This window comes from Orycteropus afer, unplaced genomic scaffold, assembly GCF_000298275.1.
Source record: "Orycteropus afer afer isolate SDZICR_OR568_19922 unplaced genomic scaffold, OryAfe1.0 scaffold00202, whole genome shotgun sequence".
Lineage (NCBI taxonomy): Eukaryota > Metazoa > Chordata > Mammalia > Tubulidentata > Orycteropodidae > Orycteropus > Orycteropus afer.
Window position 1 is genome coordinate 5,993,963 of NW_006921789.1, and position 18,722 is coordinate 6,012,684.

The following is an 18,722-nucleotide window of genomic DNA, read 5'->3' on the forward strand; positions in this document are numbered from 1 at the left end:
TTTTTTTTTGAGTTTGCATTATTTCCTTTTATTATCCTTCTCTTTATAAATCTGGTAGTTGTCTTTGGGGGTTGGCATGTGAATGATAACATCAGCAAATTACATGCTGCATCATTTTATGTATTGACTAACCATATTTTACTATATTACTGACCATAAAAGCCCACTGCCACTGACTTGATTCTGACTTATAGCAACCCCCACTGGGTTTCCAAATCAGTAAATCTTGACAGAAGTAGATTGTCTCATCTTCCTTCCACGGAGCAGCTGGTGGGTTTCAACTGCTAACCTTCTGGTTAGTAGTCATATGCCTTAGGTATTTGCACCACCAGGGCTCCTACTAACCATAAGATGTACCAAAAAGAAACAAACAAAAAACCCCCAAAACATGGACAGTTACAAGTGTGGTTCATCGTAATTTGAATGCATCGTCAGTCTATCTGTAATAACCTTTATTCTTGGTTGCAGGAGGGATATGGAAAAATGAAGTTTACTTTAGATGATATTTGAATTTCAATATGCTCCTTGCAATTCAGCAATAGGCTCACACTAGTGGATGGACATATCCATGTCTACACAACAGCTGCACATGATGTATTGATGTTTATACTAGAGTCTGCACATGACTTGTTTATTAAGTCTGACATCACTGAAAGCCAAATGTACTTTTTAACTAGGAAAGGCAAAAGAAAGGAAACTTCACTTTAATGCTTACAATTTGATTAACACAACAAACTTAATACTTTTTGTTTTAACCCTGATGTACTTAAAAATCTATTAACAAAAAAAAAAAAAATCTAGGAAAGTCTAGAAAATCAGTATTCCCTCTACTGTATGGCCACTGAAATCTCTGTTAGGTAATAACTGGTCTGGAGGAGTGGGGCTCCCTGGTAGAATTCTTGCTTTCCATGTGTAAGAGCTGGGCTTGATTCCATTCACCTCAAATGTAGCCACCACCTGTCAGTGGAGGCCTGTCCACTGCTATGATGATGAAGTTTCAGTGGAGCTTCTAGACCAAGATAGGCTAGGAAGAAGGTCTGGAACAAATACATTTTCCAATCTTTGCTGGGGCTTTTCTGTGTGTATGTTTGGAATACACCGGGCTATACGTTCAACATTTGGATCGTACATGTGTGTGTGGGCCATCTAGATCCCCAGAAATATGTCATGAACTTTAAAAAGCCTCCTATGGACATTTTATTCTCTAGATCTTCCTTTTAAATTTGTGGCTAGGATCTTATTTACCCAAACTGGTACTGAAGCCTCAGGCAGCTGCTACGTTAAACAACTGTCACTGATTCTTTTCAATAAATGCCCCAGGTATAAGATTATCCTCACAAATCAAGTCTGTGTCAGGTTAAATGATGACACCAAGAAAAGCTTTTCAAGAAAGCTGCAGATTAAATAGTGACAATGCTCTGGGGACAAGATGATTTGAGGAACTTCAAACCCCTCTGGTGGCTGAAGAGCTGCTGGTTTTCATAGCTACTATGATTGCAAGGTCTTTAAGGTTACTGTGGAGTTAGGGAAAGGAAAGACAGGAGCAGGTAGAGTTAAAATACCAGAAAGCCTACTGTCCTTACCAAGGTTCAGTTTGATGCGAACCTTTGATAATTTTAAGAATTGAGTTGATTTTGCCAATTTTTTTTTTTTTGCTTTTATAGAGTAGTAAACTTACAGACATCCTCATGCTATCATTCTGGAAGTATTGCACCATTTGCTCACTTTTGTTGGAGACATGGTTTCATGGAAACATTTTTTCTATTAGGAGACATTATCATCAATACCCACGCCAAGGATTTGGTGGGAAATGGCATAGCCAACAAGAGCAGCTGTCATTCATCTCTGTTGATAACCACCATTTCAGAACAAGACCCAGTCAACACGTTTTCCAAATTTCAATAGATTCTGAAGGTCCAGCTTTTGTGTGAAATCTCCACATTTAATTACCAACTATTTGATTAAAAACAAAAATCAAGTGGCAAAAGACTTTCGGAAAAAGGGTCTTACAGATCACACCATTGCTATGTGAACTTTGTTCCAACAAAATTATTCAACTGAGTTCAACTAAACAAAATTTTATTTAGCTTATGTTATGTGCTAGGCAGGAGCTCTGGTGGTGTAGTGCCTAGGGAATTTTACTGCTAACCAGAAGGCTGGCGGTTCAAATCCACCAGCTGGTCCTCGGAAGGAAGGTTGTGCAATCTACTTCTGTAGCAGTGATACCGTCTTGGAAACCCAAGGAGGGGTCCCTATGAGTTGGAGACAACTCCACGGCACTGCGTTTGGTTTTTGTGCTAGGTACCATGCTATATGCTGCAGAGCTGAATAAAATTCACTGCCCCATGCAAACATTCTCTCCCTACTTCTAGCTTTGGAGGAACTTGCAGTCTAACAATGGAAGTAGGATTTTTTTTTTAGTTTTGCATCACCACATTGAATAAAGTAACGGGCACACATTTGTTAGGTTTAATTGGTCCAAGGCAAAATATCCTGAGAAATCAGAATCACTTTTCAGTCTATGTGTGTTTATGTGCACAGGATAGTTAGGCATGGGGAAAGGGTAGGAAAGTTGCATAAATCCTTTTGGGGCAAAGGATCAAAGAGCCAACTTCTGTCTCTCTCTTTTTTTTTTTTCCCCTGGTTGCTATTGTTACTTATCAAAAACAAAAAATAAAAAAAAAAAATCAAACTCATTGCCATCAAGTCAATTTTGACTCATAGCAACTGCCACTGGATATCTGAGGTGGTAAATATTTACAGGAGATTGTCCTATCTTTCTTCAATGAGCAGCTGGTGGGTTTGAACCACCAACCTTCTGGTTAATAGTCAAATGCCTTAGGCACCATGCCACTAGAACTCCTTAATTTGTTACTTAAGAGACCTCATATGTTATAAAGTAGAACTGCTCCATAGGGTTTCCCAGGCTGTAATCTTTATGTAAGAAGATTTTTAGGCCTGTTTCTTCCATAGTGTTCCAGGGTGGGTTTGAACTGTCAACCTTTTAGTTACCAGCTGGGCACAATAGTTTGTGCCACCCAGGGACCTTGAGAGAGCCAACTTCTGACATGAATGACAATATTGAAGGCCAAATCCCATGGTTGCTTCATTCTTGGGTTATTCATTTACATGGGAAAGCATATCCTTTAGCAGCTTCCCAAGAAAACATGCAGGTAAGGCAATTTGTAGAGATCTTACATTTCTGAAAATGTCATGATTCCCTTACACTTGGATTGAGTATGGAAGATGGGAAATCATTTCCTTTCAAAATTTTGAAGTAATTGCTTTACTTATATGTAGCTTCCAGTATCGCTGTTGAGAAATATGAATTGCTCTGATTCCTAACCTTTCTATGTGATGTTTTTTTTTTTAAGTTTTTGGAAGCTTCTCTTGGATGGACTTTTTGAAATTCCAAGATGGCTTACCTTGGTAGCGGTCCTATTTTCAGCGATTTTGTTGAGCACTCCCGTGTGCTTTCATTCTGAAAGCTTGTGTGTTGGATGATTTCCTCCTGTTCTTTTTTTTTTTTTTCCTCCTGGAGTTCTCAATATTTGGGTGTTGGATGTCTCAAAGGATGATTTGCATGAATCATTTCACTGAAGATCTTTAAATCTTTCTTTTTGGTCCCATGAGGTTCTTTAGGTGAGACTCTGCTGACGCTCCCTTGTATGCTTTGGTTCATTAGTCCCTGTTTCGGTACCTTTACTCTCAAATGTAGAATGTCTCCTAACCTAAACATAAAAAAAAAAAAACCCAAACCCACTGCCGTAGAGTTGGATCCAATTTATAGTGACCCCTCCTTGGGTTTCCGAGGTGGTACTAGGAAAGTAGATTGCCCAACCTTCCTTCTGAGGAGTGGCTGGTGGGTTTGAACTGCCAGCCTTCTGATTAGCAGTCAAATGCCTTAGGCACTATGCCACCAGAGCTCCTTCTCCCAATGTAGGAATCTTCTATTTTATCTTTTCCTGAGGATAAACTTCAGGTTTCTGCAAGTGTGATGGAGGTGAAGTTGTCTAGCTTAAAAGAAATGGGAAGCAAGTCTGGGAATCTAACTGTATGTATCTTCCTTGAAAAGGACATGTTGCCAATTTTTGTGCTTTTTGAATATTCTGCATGTAAGTTGAACTGGTTCTCAATTTTCCCTCCACTAACTCATAATTCAGCTTTCTTTGCAAAGGTTTCCAAAATCAGGTAGCTAATGACTTCTCTCCCATTTATACCATTTTGAGGGGAGTTGTGATTTTGAAAAATAAATCCTTTAACTATCTTTTCAGTGGAGTGTCAGTACATACAAAATTTGATGTGTTCAATTTGTCATCTTTACCTATAATTACCATTCTTTATACGTGAGCTTTGAGTTATAAACAATACATATCTCCCTATCACCAAAATACACAAACCTTAAGATACTAAGGGATTCCTAGCCAAACAGTCTAACATAATGATGAACCTATGGCCACAGTAGGAATTCTATGCTTTATTGCTGTTGTTGTTGAATGAAATTAAGGAGGGAAAGCTCAATGTGCTGCGTGGACAGAGGTAAGTGTGGACACCTAAAAGTTTTGTCATACAAATGAAATGTTAGGCAAAAGGTACACTACCCACACACACACTGTCAAAGCTTTAAAATCAACAGCCCATGGGCTTGTGTAGTTCCACAATCACATTTTAGGTGGCCCATAAAAATTTTTAAAAATAATTTACACAAACTGTTTTTTAAAAATCAGGAGCTTTCACATCAAAATCTAGATTTTAAGCTTCTTTTGAAATATTGGCACATGTGACTGCGGCCAGCAATTCTGCAATGTCTCACTCAGCAGGAGCCAAGCTGTAGCTGTCCCTTTAGACGGTACAGCAAGCATCATGCACTATGCTACTGCATGGCCACTAAAGATATTTGAGAATTTGCAACTTTTGGGATGTTGTTAAAGCTTTAAAAACATACCAACAACAACAGCAATCCTATTCATGGCAGAAAAACCCTACTGAAGTCAGAAAGAATTAAAACATTTATTGGGCATAAATATATTACATATACACTACAGATACAGTTAGGTATTACATATAGCATATTATTTGCAAAATCTATACATTAAAATTGATACGGCAGTTTTAATACAATGTATATGAAATAGTCTAAAATTTACAATACAGGAAAACATATGATTATTTTTTTCTCCTAGAGTTGAAAAGTTTGGAATGTATGTCCAACAGTGAGGTAAAACATTTTGTTTTTCAATTTAAAGAATTGTGCAAGGATAACATTCAAACACATTCAGTTAGGGCACTTTTCAATTGTGACATGAATACTGAATTACTGTAGCCAACAGAACAAGGTTAGAAAATGCCAACATTTCAAGTTGATAAGAACAAGGCATATTATAATGAAAAAAACAATCTTTTAACAAGTTTTTAAACCATTTAAGGACAAAGGGCCATTTGCTTCACGTGACTGGAATTTCTTGTGCCAGGGATGAGTCTGATAGAGAGAAGAGCCAGAGCCGTCAGAAAGCCACTCACTCATTCCTCCTTACTGCAGAAGGGCAAAGAAATAAGGTTACTATCCCACTTTATTTTATTGTTCATGTGTAATGGCAATATACATATAGTTATATATCAATATCACATATACATATTTGTGATAGAACACAGTGCCATATAGAGTAATAATTTTCTGACTGAAGGGATTATAACAAATATCAAATAATGGAGAGCAATAAAATAAAGTGCTGTCAGCTTGTATTTCACACACTTCAGCTTTCTGGTGATTACATGGATAGAATGAAGTCTCAAAAAGATCAAATACTCAAAAACTTTGGTCTAATTCCATTAAAAGAAAAAAAAATTGCAACCAATTCAGAGAATTTCTTCATAGCAGCAGTTCTGAAGTGTTCCAAAAAGGGATGTTTTTCTTTGCAAACAGTAGGGTTTTTGTACTCAGTTGAATCTTCATTGCTTAAAAAATGCTTTCTTCCCAAAACATCTGTGTGAAATCGTCTCAGAAAATGCAGATGCAATGTCAGAGTGGATCTTATCACACATTTACATAAATAGAGGGACACGTTTTAGAAGGCCAGGACTTTGGCAAAAATATCTTTACCTTGATGCCATTAGTTTGCAAGGCTAATTAAACTGATAATTATAGTCGATAATAAAATACAGAACTCTCTAGTGTTTACTACATCAATATAGGCACACAGAATAATTCACTGATCTTACCACTTTCTTTCAAGAGATGATTATGGTTTTGTGGGTACATGTAAACGTTTCAATCACTGATAATGGATTTTTTTTTTTTTTTTTTGGCATTTAATGCACTAGATGCTCTTATCCTTAAAAATACAAGAAAATGTCAGAAGATTAATACTACTACAGATGCTGCCAAAGAACAAGAGTGACCTAGAATTACAAAAGTATAAAACACACAAAAAAATAACATGCTACAAGGAAAAATTAGTACATAAGTACATTTTAAAAATTTTACAATAAATAAAGATTGCACTGTAATTGGCATTTAAAGTACTGTATGCAGAATATAGTATAAATAAACCAAAAACAAAATAATGTCGGTTTCCCCATGACTTTGGTATGGGAATATTCTAAGCTAGTACAGGATACTGCATCTCAGACAACACAGACCAAGCACAAAGTAGCTACGATCGAGAAAAACCAAGTAGCAAAAATATACAAAAACAGAAGCGGGGGTGGGGGGATACACTGTGTCTGTTGCACCCTTTTGGAATATATTTGCACCTCCAACTCTTAAATGTCCCTGAGGTACTCGAACGTTATGGACTTCATACAAATAATCCAATGACTTTGGGTTAAAATTGATTATCTCATGACTCAAAATGAACATGCAAGAGTAACAGTTTGCACTCCAATAGCACCTATTGATCAAGGATCTCAAAGCACTTACAAACATTAGAATCCCCATTTTATTTTATTTTTAATGCATGGGAAAACTGAGGCACAGAGGTGAAGTGACATGTTTCGGTCACGCAGCAAGTTAATGACAGATCCAGGGGAGAGAATCTAGGCTTCTTGACCCCCAAAACACCCTGTGCATTCCAGCAAATACCATCCCTCTCCATACATGGCCAGGTCAACCCCACAGAAATAGGAACTACAAATTTAGATGACTCTCTTTTGGGCTTTATCAATTTTTATCTGCTATTAGCTTAGTATTATATGCACTGAATTAAGGTAACGAAATTCAATCACTTCATTGATACCTCAAAGAACAGCCTAAAGGCAAATCTTTCGAAAATAATGAGCTGACATGTAAGAAGATTGCTCACCATTAGTGTAAATCATGGACAATGGGCAGAGGCACTAAACTGTCACCAGTTCTCATCATGTAATTCTGGTCAAACATAACAGAACATAGTAACTCTAGTGATTAGATTAGAAATAGTTATATACAAAGACAAACAAAACAAGTTAAAGCAGCTTTTAAAATAGCTGAACAAGGAAATAACTAACTATTGCACAATGCCCTCTTAAAGTTACTGCTATGAATCGATGTGATAAAAATCTACAATGCTCCATAATTTATAGGTGCATTTTGGTTACTTGATTTTGTATACAGGCAGCTCATAGTGTTAAAATCAAAAGAAATACAGATTATTAAAACATTTCAGGTTGATGTATACACTTTAATTTAAATGAGCTAAACACAGTTAAATAACTGAGTGACAAAATGGAACTCGTTTAGGGCAGCCATCTTAGTGAACACATCTTCTGTATGGTGGTGCTGTGTGGTAATACTCTGACAACACTGAAATCCTAGCCCTGTAACTACACATAATGTGATTCATGTTTACACATATAGATAGATGTTCAAGATGCAAGAAGTGACTGGTGAATATAAATTACTAAACTGTAACATTAAAAAAAAAAAAAAAATCAAAGGCTTGCAAAAGACATCAGTGAGAACAGAATAAAGGCAAATCTGAAAATTTAAAAGAAAACATAAGAAAGTTAGCTTTTGGTATCTGGTTTGCTTTTTTTTTTTTTTTTTAAATCCAGTTTAACCTCTTCCTAGTTTTGCATTTCAAAAAGGTGCACCAAAACACTGATATTTTTTTTCTAGCTAAATCTGTAAAACAAGTATATAAATCAAAGAACAAAAAGACTTAAAGAAGGGAGTATCTGAATAAATGTGTGTATTAAAATGTGTAGCATTAATTAAATCCATACCTCTAGTTTTGTTGGGTGTGTTTACTTCATTAAGAAGTACTGTAGTATAAAGGCAAATAAAATAGACAAAGTTGCAAAGCCAACCACAATGAGGGCTGCAAACTGTTCATCAGTAGGCATCATGCTCTTCATTTTGGGGTCATCTAAACTCCTCATGTCCCCAGTAAGCATGACCTCACTTCGTTGTAGCACAAAAGCCACAGAGGGGCTGAAAGCTCCGCTTAGCTCCTGAGAGGTGTCTAAACAGCGACGACACACGCACACGCGGAACCTGTAGTCCGTGTTGGTCTGGAGGCCTGAGATTTGGAATGTGGCTTCTTCTCCCTTGTACACCTTCAGGAAAAGGAAAAGTCCTGGTCAGTTAATTGATACCCAAACTAGTCTCTAAAGTAATAATCATATAACAGTGGGGCCTTGTGGAAATTGGCTTGGTTTAAAAAGGTACTCTTACCTACTTTGAATGAAACATGATATAAAAAGTTGGTGAGTGTTTCTGATAGAGGAGAGAAGGCACTGGCTAGAAATGCAGCTGGCATTTAAGTAATAAAGATGCACCAAATGCAATTTTAATAATTAAGCCTACTAAATCAGAAGAGGAGCTCTGGTAGCGTAGTGTCTATGGCATTTGACTGCTAACTAGAAGGCTGGCAGTACAAACTCACCAGCCACTCCTTGGAAGGAAGGTTGGGCAATCTACTTCTGTAGTGATACTGCCTCAGAAACCCAAGGAGGGGTCGCTATGAGTCGGGTCTGACTCGATGGCACATAACAACAAACAACAAATCAGAAGATGATTTAATACTTCACAAAGGGCTGTTTTTGGTCCTCAAAACAAATAAACATTAAAAAAAAATTGAAGTATAATGTACATACAATAATATGTGAAATTTCTAGCTGGATGAATTGTGACAGGTGAATACATCATGCAATACTATCCAATCAAGATACTCTATCTCCATCCTCAAGAGGTAAACATTGTGACTTCTAATTCTGTAGATTAGTTTTGCCTATTCTAAAACTTCGTAAGAATGGAGCCATACAGTATGCATTCCTTTGTGCTGATGAAGTTCATCCATGCTGCTGAGTGATTCAGTAGTTTGCTTCTGAGAAGTGTCCCATTATATGATTATACCTCAGTTTATCCATTTCCTTTTTGTTGAACATTTTGGTTGCTTCCAGTTTAAAACTTCTATACAGCAAGACTGCTATGAACATTCTTGTATAAATCTGAGGCCCTACACTTTTTATTTTTTTATGGGTAAATACTTATGAGAAACACTGGGACACAGTATAGTTCTATATCCAAGTTCATGAGGAATAGTTTTCCCAAGTGATGATGTCATTTTGAATTCCCATCAGTGAAGTGTGAGAGTTCTAGTTGCTCCACATCCTCACCAACATCTGTTACCGTGTTTTACACTTCAGCTGTCCTAGTCATGTGAGTGTTATTTCATTTGCCTTTCCCTGATGCTTACTGATGTTGAACACCATTTCTTGTGCTTACTGGTGATCCACATATTTTCTTTTGTAAAGAGGCTGTTCAAGACTTTCGTTTATGTTGGACTTTTTAATTTTTAGGAGATCTTTGTATAATTTGGCTATAAATCCTTTTGTGAGATATATGTTGCAAACATTTTCTCCCAGTTTTGTGGCTTGCCTAATCAGTTTCTTGAGCAAAAAAAAAAAAAAAAAAAATTATGCAGTCCAATTTACTGCAAATTACCACTGAAATAATTCTGTAGTCTATTTGTCTTGAAATGTTTGTTCTCTGTATGACGAATCTGTTTGCCTCTGATAAAGAACTGGGATGTTTTCTTCTTTGTTAGTGCTAATATAATCACCATGAGCCTGGGATTTAAAAATTCCAAGTTTATTTGGACAGAAACTGTCACCTTTTGAGTTGACTGAAGCTAAAAGGAGTGACTGAAGGGTGGGGTAGAATTCCTCTCACAAAGTTCTTCCATCAATGATACTAATCCTCAAAAATCCTAGAGAAAATGGCAATCAGATTAAAATTACATTAAACGTTAGGGCTTATATTCAGAGAAAAAGAGTTGGAACTAAACCATATTAACAAGAGATTTGACTGATGAGTAATTTAAAAAGAAAATTTAATTGAACTCTTTCTGTATGACAACACCAAGTTAGTACTTGTAGATTACTTAAAACATGCCTACTACATAGTAATTGCACAGTAAAAGTTAATTTTTATTATTTTTTCAAACTTAGAAAAATCCAAAATATATTCTTAAAACACAGTGAAGAAAAGTGATAGAGGTATGGGCATTTTCAATCTAGTTGCGTAATACTCATACTCATCCCAAATAGAACTGACAGGCCATCATAAAAAAGCTGTCAGTTTTGCACAAGAAATCATCTAGAAAAGAGAAAGAGTTATGTACAAAATCTTAACTTTATTTTAACCACTTGAGAGCTACAGAGTTGCTGAGATTCTATAAACTTTTCTACCCACTTCTAAAATTCTGTGTGCAAAGTTATACCAAGAACTCACACATTCCATCAGGGAACACAAAAGGCACTGTCCAACACTGTCAAACCCACTGCTGTTGATTCTGACTCATAATGACCCAAAAGACACAGCAAAACTGCCCCACATGGTGTCCAAGGCTGTAATCTTTATGAAATCAGACTGCCACATTTTTCTCCTATGAGTGACTGATGGAATCAAACTATTGACCTACTGGTTATCAGCTCAGTCCTTTAACCACTGTGTTATCAGGATTCCTCTTCATACATTTAAGTAATAGGCAAATTCAAAGTCAGTAAAAGAAGTATATAGTTTTAAAAGGGACCTGCAGTATAGTAAATTACCTGGTATGCCTTTTCTAGCCATAAGTCTTTGTAAACTCCATGGTGTAACTTGCCAAGAGCAATTGAGTAGCTCCTGACTGTTAGAGTTATCCACCTGGGGCTTTTCTGTTGCGCGTGGCACAAAGAAATCTTTTGGGAAATTCTCTCTCTCTCTCTCAGGTGTATAGAATTCTGATGTTGGGATTTGTTAGTTTGGTCACTCTGCCAGGCTCAAAAGGAGCCCTACTAGAGGCAGAAGAAGTCTCTCTGACTGCTGGCTGAGAAAGACATGCTGCTGAGAGAAACGTGCTCCTGAGAGAGAGAGATATGAGAGAGATGCGCTGCTGAGAGAGAGATGCAAGAGATATGAGCTGCTTAGAGAGAGACTGCTGGCTGTTAAGTGAGACAGCTGGCTGTGAGAGACCAAGTGCATTTCTGAAATTGAATGGTAGCCTGTTACTTCCCTAATAAACCCCATGATCTGGGAGTTCTGTGTGGCCACTGCAGCAAATTATTGAACCCAGCAGAGAAGTGGTGGGTGCTGCAGGAGGAATGGTTGGTGCCAGGTTTGGCGAAAGTGCTAGAGGGAGGCAGCATGTCTGGCCTGGCAGGAATAGGCCTTGGGCTACTGATGGTGATTCTGTCTTCCTCTTGTGAGGTTAGAGGAGGTCAGAAGATGTGGCCTCCTTGCCCCTTTGGCAGGACCAGACTACCAAAGTTCACCTGATACTCAGCTTTTTACTTTTGTTGTGGTTGTTTGGAATATACACAGGACACACACCAGTTCAACAGTTTCCTCATGTACAGTTTAGTGACATTGCTTATGTTCTTTGAGTTGTGCGACCATTCCACCCTCTTTTTCTGAGTTGTTCTTCCCTCATTAGCATAAACTCAGTACCTCCTAAGTTTCTTATCTACTCTTTTGCTGGGGTCCATGTGATGCCATATAGATTGATCTTAAAAGAGCACAATGCTGAAGGCAGACATTCGTACTAGTTGAACTAAATTGAACTATTGTTTGCTTTTAAGAGAACTTCAGGAGGTATTTTTGGTTTAATGTTTAAGGATCATCTCAGGCAACAGTTTCAGGAGTTCACTCAGTCTTTTTCTTGAGATCTTCCTTTCTCATTTGCAGAATTCACAAGCAGTAAATGAAACTAAGTTCAGAGTGCCAGGAATGGATTTGGTCCGTTGTAAGCACACAATCAATGTCAGTTCCCTTTTGCTGGCCTCTTACAGTTTGCTCTATTAACTAGATTGTTTATATCCTATATTTTAATAACTGCTCACAAGATATTGAAATTTTATTTCTTTTTTGATGTGGAAAAAAAACCCCTGCATGAAATATCTTCATGTTTAGAAAAAAAATCTGTGAATATTTTTTGAAGTGTTCCAAATATGAAAACTTGGGAATACTCTTTCAGCTCTATGAATATGTAAGTGTGGGAGCATGTACATGTCATAGCCTGTCTACACTGGGTCTGAGTATAATATTCTTATGCCAACAAATTCACAGAGGCCAATGTAGTTAAGATTTTTCCAGGGAAACACATCAAGAATTTTTAGGTTTGAAGAAAGTAAGGGTGATGGGCCTTAATGAAATTAAATGTCATTCAAATTTTAAAAATCACATCATAGGATATAGAATAAGCCAATTTATACAGCTAAATGAAACAAACTGAGTTACCACACGGGTCAATGTTAATTAGGAATAAACTGATAGATATTTAAAATACAAATGTGAGATTAAAAAGCCTCAGATAAGATTAAGAAGCCAAATCATTTAACATCTCTTCCTTGAAGTTGTGTTGTTTCTGAAGATGAGAAACAACCCCTTCCCCAACCCAAAATGAAGCTAATACCTAGCCTCATAGCACTATTGGGCAGATGAAATGGGATAACATATAGAAACCTCCTAGAACAGCACTTGGCATGTGATTTGATCAGACTTCCCTGAGTCCCTTGCAGTAATCATGTGTAACACTCAAAAACAAAACACTTGATGTCAGGGAACCTTGGGGTTGACTCTTCATAAGACTGAAGAGACCAATCATAATATTGCAATAAGATATAAGAAATATCACTTTTACAAAGACCATTCCTGTTTCTGATTTGATGAACATATTTTAAAGTAATACCCAGAAAACTGAAATGAAGAGTCCATTACCCTCAATTTAGAATAATATGCTGGGTAGTTGAATCCTTTTAAATAACAGAATTTCTGGACATGATAGTTATGAAAAGTACATGCTGAACTTCTGGAGGGCCTGTATCTAGGCCAATGCCTGTATAGCACCACCCTCCCCCAAGACCTGGAAAGTGAGACAGCAATGCACAGCGTTATTTACACTGCACCTGCTCATGACTGAAGGGGTCTGACGCCCACAGTAACTCTCAAAGTGAAAGGATTATCATCCCTAGTTTTATAACAAAAGAGTTGAGGCATAGTAAGGTGAATTAATTCCTCTACTATCACATGTATATGGAAGGCAGAAGCAGTGCTAGTGGTTCAATGGTTAAATTTTTAATTTAAGAAAGGGTCAAATTCAAAGCAAAAGAAGGATACAATAAGAAGGAGATATTTAAAAGTGATCACTTATTTTACTGATTCTTAGTTTCCCACTCCCCCTCCAGCTTTGTTGTTGTTGTTAGGTGCCATTGAGTTGTCTCTGACTCATAGCAACCCTATGCACAGCAGAACAAAACACTGCCCAGTCCTGTGCCAGCCTCATGATCCTTGCTATACATGAGACCACTGTTGTAGCCACTGTGTCTACCCATCTCGCTGAGGGCCTTCCCTTTCTTCATTGACCCTCTACTTTACCAAGCATGATATCCTTCTCCAGGGAATGGTTTCCTTCTGACTATATGACCAAAGTAGGTAAGATGAAGTCTAGCCATTCTCACTTCCAAGGAGCATTCTGGCTGTACTTCTTCCAGGACAGATTTGTTACTTCTTTTAGGAGACTATGGTACTCTTAGTATTCTTCTTCAGCACCACAACTCAAAAGCATCAACTCTTCTTCGGCCTTCCTTATTCATTGTCCAGCTCTCACATGCATATGAGGCAACTGAAAATAACATGGCTTGGGTTAGGCACACCTTAGTCTTCAAGGAGACATATTTCCTCTCCATCACATGAAAGAGGTCTTTTGCAGCAGATTTGCCCAAAGCAATACGTCCTCTGATGTCTGGACTGTTGCTTCCATTGGTGTTGATCGTAGAATCAAGTCATATGAAATCCTTGACAGCTTCAATCTTTTCTCCATCTACTGTAAAGCTGTTTATTGGACCAATTGTGAGGATTTTTGTTTTTTTTATATTGAGGTATAATACATACTGAAAACTGGAGTCTTCAATCTTCATCAGTAAGTGCTTCAAGTCATCCTCACTTTCAGCAAGCAAAGTTGTGTCATCTGTGAATGGCAGGTTGTTAATGAGTCTTCCTCCAATCCCGATGTTACATTCTTCTTCATATAATCCAGTTTCTCGGATTTTTTGCTCAGCATACAAATTGAATAAGTATGGTGAAAGGATACAACCTTGACGATGCATTCCCTTCTTGGTTTTTCAGCTTTACAGGTAGGTCTCTTTATGTATTTGATGAAGGCCATGACACTTTCCTTCAGAAAAATGCTCATGTACACAAAATCAAACCCACTGCCGCTGAGTTGATTCCAACTTACAGCAACCCCAGATGATGGACAAGAACTGCTCCACAGGGTTTCCAAGGCCATTAGCTTCACAGAAAGGAGTCCTGGTAGCACAGTGGTTAAACAACGGGGAAGTTCTCCTTTATCCTACAGGGTCACTATGAGTCTGAATTGACTCACAGGCAACAGGTTTTTTTCTTTAATTTTTGCAGAAGCAGACTGCCACATCTTTTTCCCATAAAGTGTCTTCTATTCAAATCGCTAACCTTTTGGTTAGCAGCCAAGCACTTAACTCACTGTGCTACCAGGGATCCTTCATGTATATACCAAAACCATTGCCACTAAGTTAATTCCAACTCATAATGACCAGACTAGACAAAGCAGAACTGCCCCACAGGCTATAAATCTTTATGGAAGCAGACTGCCTCATCTTTCTCCTGCAGAGCCGTTGGTGGGTTCGAACTGTTGACCTTTCAGTTAGCAGCCGTGTGCTTAATGATTGCACCACAAGGGCTCCTTCTTCTTGTATATACATCCACTTAAATTTTACATAAAAATAAAATGTGTATTCAGTTTCACGGAGTCCTGATAGGACCCCTGGTGTACTGAGAAACTGTTAGCTACTTGGTACTGTGAGGGCTGCAGTTGTCATAGCACACAAAATAGCAAAGTCTGTGTTCTCAGCTTTCTTAGGCTCAATGAGACAATCACAGCTTCACTGTTTAAACTGCTGCATTAGGGAAGAGAGTGAAAATTCATTAAAAAATATAGAGGCTCGAAAGACTCAAGAGAGGATCTTTCCTAATGGTGCATTATGTGATCCCATGAAGAATCAATACATGGATTCTAAAAATGACACAATATATGGAAAAGCAAACAGAAACCTGCATGTTAACGTCCATTGAAGCACTTTTCATAAAAGCCAAAAGGTGGAAACAGCTTAAATGTCTATCAGCGAATGAATGGATAAACAAAATGTGGCAGATACATACAACATATTAGTCATAAAGATAAATGAAGTCCTGATACGTGATACAACATGGCTCAACCTTGAAAACATTATGCTGAGTGAAAAGTCAGTCACAAAACGACAAACACTGTATGACCTCATATTTATATGAAATAAACAAAAATACAGAAACCATAGCTTATTAGTAGTTCAGAGCTGGAAGAAAGGGCAATATTTTGCATGGGGAGCAATGAGTTTACATTAACAGTAGTAGAAAAATTAGGAAAAAGGTAAGGATATGAGTTGAGCAACATGAAATGGGTAATCGATGTCACTGAGCTATGCATGTTGAAACTGTTGAAATGGTGAGTGTTTTGCTGTGTGTATTTACATACCAACATATTTATAGAGAGATGCCATAAAGTTACATGTGGAACTTTACAGATCTGCAGATGCTTCAGATGTTTTCTTTTTAAAGCAATAAATCTGGTCACTAACAATATTAGTAAATTGTCACAAATTTAAAACTGCCCAAAGGTAATAATTTCTTAGTTTGCTGACCCTTTTATCATCTTCAGTGCTTTTGCTCATTTTTTTTCTTTTTTTATAAAAATTCCTGCTGTCTGTACAGGGCTATGAATAAGAATCATTTCACTTCACCTATTTTTAAGTGTATTAAATTGTCTTTATGCTAAATCTTATGGGAAAATACCAGTCATCATCATATAGATACAATTTTTGTCTTTTAGAGAAGTGCTTTACAATTAATACTGTTTGAAAAGAAGTTTAAAGTTCCCTGAAAAAAACTTGTCCTTGGAATGTTTATTAAATAGCAGAAAAGTCAAACATGCATATACATACATTCTAATGCAGAATAAAATTTTAGGTGAGGTTTAATACTTTAAAGTGTAGCAACCAAAAAAAACCCCAAACTCACTGCCATCGAGTCAATCCCGACTCACAGTGACCCCCTTTCAGTTTCCGAGGCAGTAAATCTTTACAATAGTAAATTGCCCAGTCTTCCTTCTGCTGAGTGGCTGGTGGGCTTGAACCAGCAACCTTCTGGTTAGCAGTCAAATCTGCTTTAGGCACTATACCACCAGAGCTACTTAGTTTAATGATAAAAACTAGCTCTTTCCCTCACCCCAAGTGAGTGAAAAGAAGCTGATTAGCTAGAACCAAGGCAAAGGTAAGGTCAATGTTTCAAATAGGGCTTTGAACTGGTTCATTCCAGTTCAATCCCCTGCTGAGACACTGCCTTTCCACCCCAGCTATATTGAATCAGAATGTACATTTTTGACAAGACCCACAGGGAATTATTATGTATACATATGATCTATGAGAATCACCTGGGCATCTTGTGAAAGTGTAGATTCTGATTCAGTATAGCTGGGGTGGAAAGGCAAATTCTCCACGGGAGGTCTGAAAGGAACGAATTGGTTCAAAGCTCTGGTTTCAAGCAGAAAATAAGAAATAAAACCTCAGGCCTTGCCATATGTTGCCTGTAAAAATAAGCCTGGGGAGGAGAAGGGCAGACTCGTTTTACGGGTGCTTTTTATACCTAAGTTACAAATATCATTTATAAATCCACTCCAAGATAAAGTTTATTCTTATCACCAGTGCAGATATTACCCTGTTACTTTGAAACTGTGTCTTTCATGCATGAAAGAAACATTTACAGACTACATACTATGTGCCACCCCTGGGACTAGAACCATAAATAATAAAGCCCATGTTAGTGGGTCCTGTTTGACCAGTGCTATAATTGAGGTACACACAGAGCACCCCAAGAGCTCTGCTGCGGTAGATGCACAGAAACGATTACTCCTCATTTTCTTTTGCTTTGCCTCTATGAACTTAATGCTCACTGCCTGTTATTCCAGGACTGTAATTATTTTAACCACTATTCTGCACACAAAATACAAATAGGTTTCATTCCCTATCTTGTGTCCAGAACAAGTGAATGAAGTACTCAAAACATCATGTTGAAGTTAATGCTCATTGAATAGGGAGAAGCAAAAACCCCTGTACAATCTGTCCCTGACTCAACTGCAGCCTTTTATATGCCACAACTCGCTTTAATCATTTCTTGGTAGATGGAGGAAATACATGGTCATGTGAAGAATGCTAATCCCCACCTACTGAGCCTGCCCTGTAGGACTGCTGTTTTCACCATGAAATATTTATCTAACAAGTGTTTACAACCAGAAAAGTATTCCAAGACACATATGATTAAAAATGAGTAGTATTTATATGTCCATAGGTTTAAATATGTAACGTTAAAGAAACAGCAGATGTAAACAGGTCAATCTTCCAATAAAATCTAAATTACGAAATAGATTGACCTATATTCTGGCAACACCTAACATGTACAGATATTGAGCAAATAATGCTGCTTTTTCAATGCATATCATCAATCACTGTGCTTTGAGAAGAAGAGTTTTGCATGAAAGGGTAGAAATATGTATGGTATGAAGAATAAAAGGTTTTTAAAATACAATGACGAATGTGCAATGAATGTACTATTAGGAAATGAATTATTGTTAAGTGTCAAGTGATAACGCTGTGAAATTTCCTAACATCTCATCTTTTAGTCATTTTTACATTGCTATGGAAGAGGACAAATGATACTGCTGGTAACGATGACTAAATCTAGTAGGCAAAATCCCCTGTTCTCTATTTGAGGTCCTAATATCAATCATCTTTCTGGAAAAATGAAACACATATAAGTAAAGATGAAATAGATACTCTAAAACAGAATTTACTATATAGAGCAAGACTGTAAAATGAAAGGAAATTATGGTGTCTTTACTCTGGGCAATTTACTTCCATAGTGACACTGTCTCGAAAACCCATGGAGGGATTGCTATGAGTCAGACCCAGTTTGTCAGCAGTGAGTTTGGTTTTGTTTTGGTTTGTAGGGCAGTAAAGAGCTCTGGTGGTGTAGTGGGTAAGGCATTTGGCTGCCAGCCAGAAGGCTGGTGGTTCAAACCCACCAGCTGCTTCATGTTGTTGTTGTTGCTGTTATGTGCCGCTGAGTCGGACCTGACTCATAGAGACCCCTCCTTGAGTTTCCAAGGCAGTACCACTATGGAAGTAGATTGCCC

General features: G+C 37.5%; 1 protein-coding gene across 1 annotated transcript in view; it reads right to left on the reverse strand.

The window, feature by feature from the left end:
- Positions 1–8,223: 8,223 nt before the first annotated feature.
- The window catches only part of FNDC3B (fibronectin type III domain containing 3B), a 366,502-nt gene continuing 356,003 nt past the window's right edge, over positions 8,224–18,722 (reverse strand). The window contains exon 25 of the mRNA XM_007948108.2: positions 8,224–8,535. Within this exon, the coding sequence (XP_007946299.1) occupies positions 8,224–8,535 (312 nt within the window). The remainder of the gene's footprint in view (positions 8,536–18,722) is intronic.